The sequence below is a fragment of the Myotis brandtii genome, unplaced genomic scaffold (genome assembly GCF_000412655.1).
Source record: "Myotis brandtii unplaced genomic scaffold, ASM41265v1 C42621560, whole genome shotgun sequence".
NCBI lineage: Eukaryota > Metazoa > Chordata > Mammalia > Chiroptera > Vespertilionidae > Myotis > Myotis brandtii.
The window spans coordinates 1-1,830 of NW_005326252.1; the positions used below are offsets into that span (position 1 = coordinate 1).

At 63.4% G+C, this 1,830-nt stretch overlaps 1 protein-coding gene across 1 annotated transcript; it reads right to left on the reverse strand.

Moving 5' to 3' along the window:
• Nucleotides 1–6: 6 nt before the first annotated feature.
• Nucleotides 7–1,819, reverse strand: LOC102262203 (bcl-2-related ovarian killer protein). Its single transcript, XM_005853024.2, has 3 exons — nt 1,728–1,819; nt 1,178–1,341; nt 7–334 (listed from the first exon to the last, which is right to left on the reverse strand). The coding sequence occupies exons 1-3, from the start codon at nt 1,774–1,776 to the stop codon at nt 209–211; spliced, it is 339 nt and encodes a 112-aa protein (XP_005853086.2). The 5' UTR covers nt 1,777–1,819; the 3' UTR covers nt 7–208.
• Between the last annotated feature and the right edge of the window lie 11 nt (nt 1,820–1,830).

The window sequence follows — 1,830 nt, forward strand, 5'->3', positions numbered from 1 at the left end:
CCGGGAGGTCACCCTGACCTTCTGGCTCCACAAGAGGCACATGGAGCAGGGCCACAGGAGGGCACTGAAGGCCAGCTCCAGGCCCAGGGGAGCCTGCGTTCCCACTTCCCGAGGGTCTGGGTGTACAGAGAAGGGGCTCGCGGGAGGAGGGGCTTTGCGGGAGGAGGGCAGTGCCTCGGCCCAGAGCCTCCTGGTTCCAGGGCCAGGTTCATCTTTCTGGCAACAGCACAAAGAAGGCAGCCTTCAGGAAGCGGCCGAAGCTGCAGAGTGCAGTCACAAGCCAATGGGACTGGAAGCCAGGGTTGCTGCTGACCACACACTTGAGGACGTCGGTCTGCAGGGAGGAAGGGACAGTTGAGAACAGAGTGGGGAGCGGAGGCCCCCGAGCCTTCCACCTGTGTCAGCCGAGCCGACAGGGAGCACTGAGCCATGAAGGGAAGGTCTGTGGTCTGGAGGGGACTGAAGGCTCCAGCAGGGACCAAACCCCTCCATGAGGATTCAGATGGTGAGAAGGGAAGGGAGCTCAGCTGGGAGAGGAGGCAGCTGGGCCCCATGCCAGGAAGCCACCATGTCCAGCCCCAGTGGGGCTTCAGTGGAGTGGGCAGGAGAGGACAGAGGCCTCAGAGTCCCTGTGCTGGGGGTGCCACAGCCACGGGAGTCACCTGGAGGCAATACCTCCCCACCCAATGCCCCCTTCAGATGAGACCACAGCCCTTGGCTGCAACCTCAACGGAGGGCTGAGCTCGACACTCCTGCCAGTGTGTCCCACCTATTTTACAGAGAAAACAGATCTATGGGTGAAGGTGCCCCGCCCCATGCCCAGGGCCCAGCAGCCCCCAAGGTCTGGCTGGGCCAGGTGAGTAGTTAGGGGCATGGAGACAGTGTTGGAGATGACCAATGCCATCGCTCACTAGGCACTGGAGCCCCGTGGGGAGGGCAGGGCAGGGCAGTGCTGGGCCTTTCCCTCTCAGGCCTGAAGTCCCTCCCCAGGCTGCCTTCTGCAGTGCAGGGGCCAGGCAGCGGGTCTTTAGAGCTGGAGTTGGGGGTGGAGGGAGAGGTCAACACTGAGGTGGGGCAGCAGGCCAGTCCTGGACCCAGCAGCCCAACCCTTACTCGTCCTCCCCCCTTTAGCACCACTCCCCTTCCCAGCACCCCTGCACCCCCAGACCCCACTCACCCATCCACCGCGCCTCCGCAGCCAGGTTGCCAGGGTCTTGCGCACAAATTCCCCGAGGCAATCGACGAGAGCATGAACCATGGCGGGCTGGGCCTGCCGCACACAGTCCACAGCCAGCCCCGCAGCCACCAAGTACAGGGACACCACCTTGCCCCACGTGATGCCTGCAGGGAGAAGATGCTGGTCAGCAGAAGGCCACCAAAACCCTGCTCCAGTCCAGCCCACAGGGTTCCATGATGGCTGGGGGTGAAACTCAGGGGGCTAGCCACTACCCACAGCGCCCCCTGAACAGGTGCCTGGCCATCAGCTGCTGCAGGTCAGTCCTGCCCACCCTTTGGGTAGTTCTTAGGCAGAGATTTCTTTGGACTCCACTGCCTAACTGTGCACTTGTGCCAGAGCCCCGGACGACCCTGCTCAGCCCCCATCTCCTGGAGGAGGCAATGGGACGGCAAAGTATTCAGAGAGGAGGAAGCTGAGGGGGTGGAGGGTGCTAACTGACTTGCAGCTGGACACAGTGGACAATAAGAAGCTCTGAGGCACACCTGCCCACCTGTCTGTCCCCCTGAGCACCCTCTCTGTGGGGCAGCAGGGTGTTCCATGGGAGGAAGGGCCTTCCCAGACCACCAAGCTGGCGGGGGGGGGGGGGGGGGGGC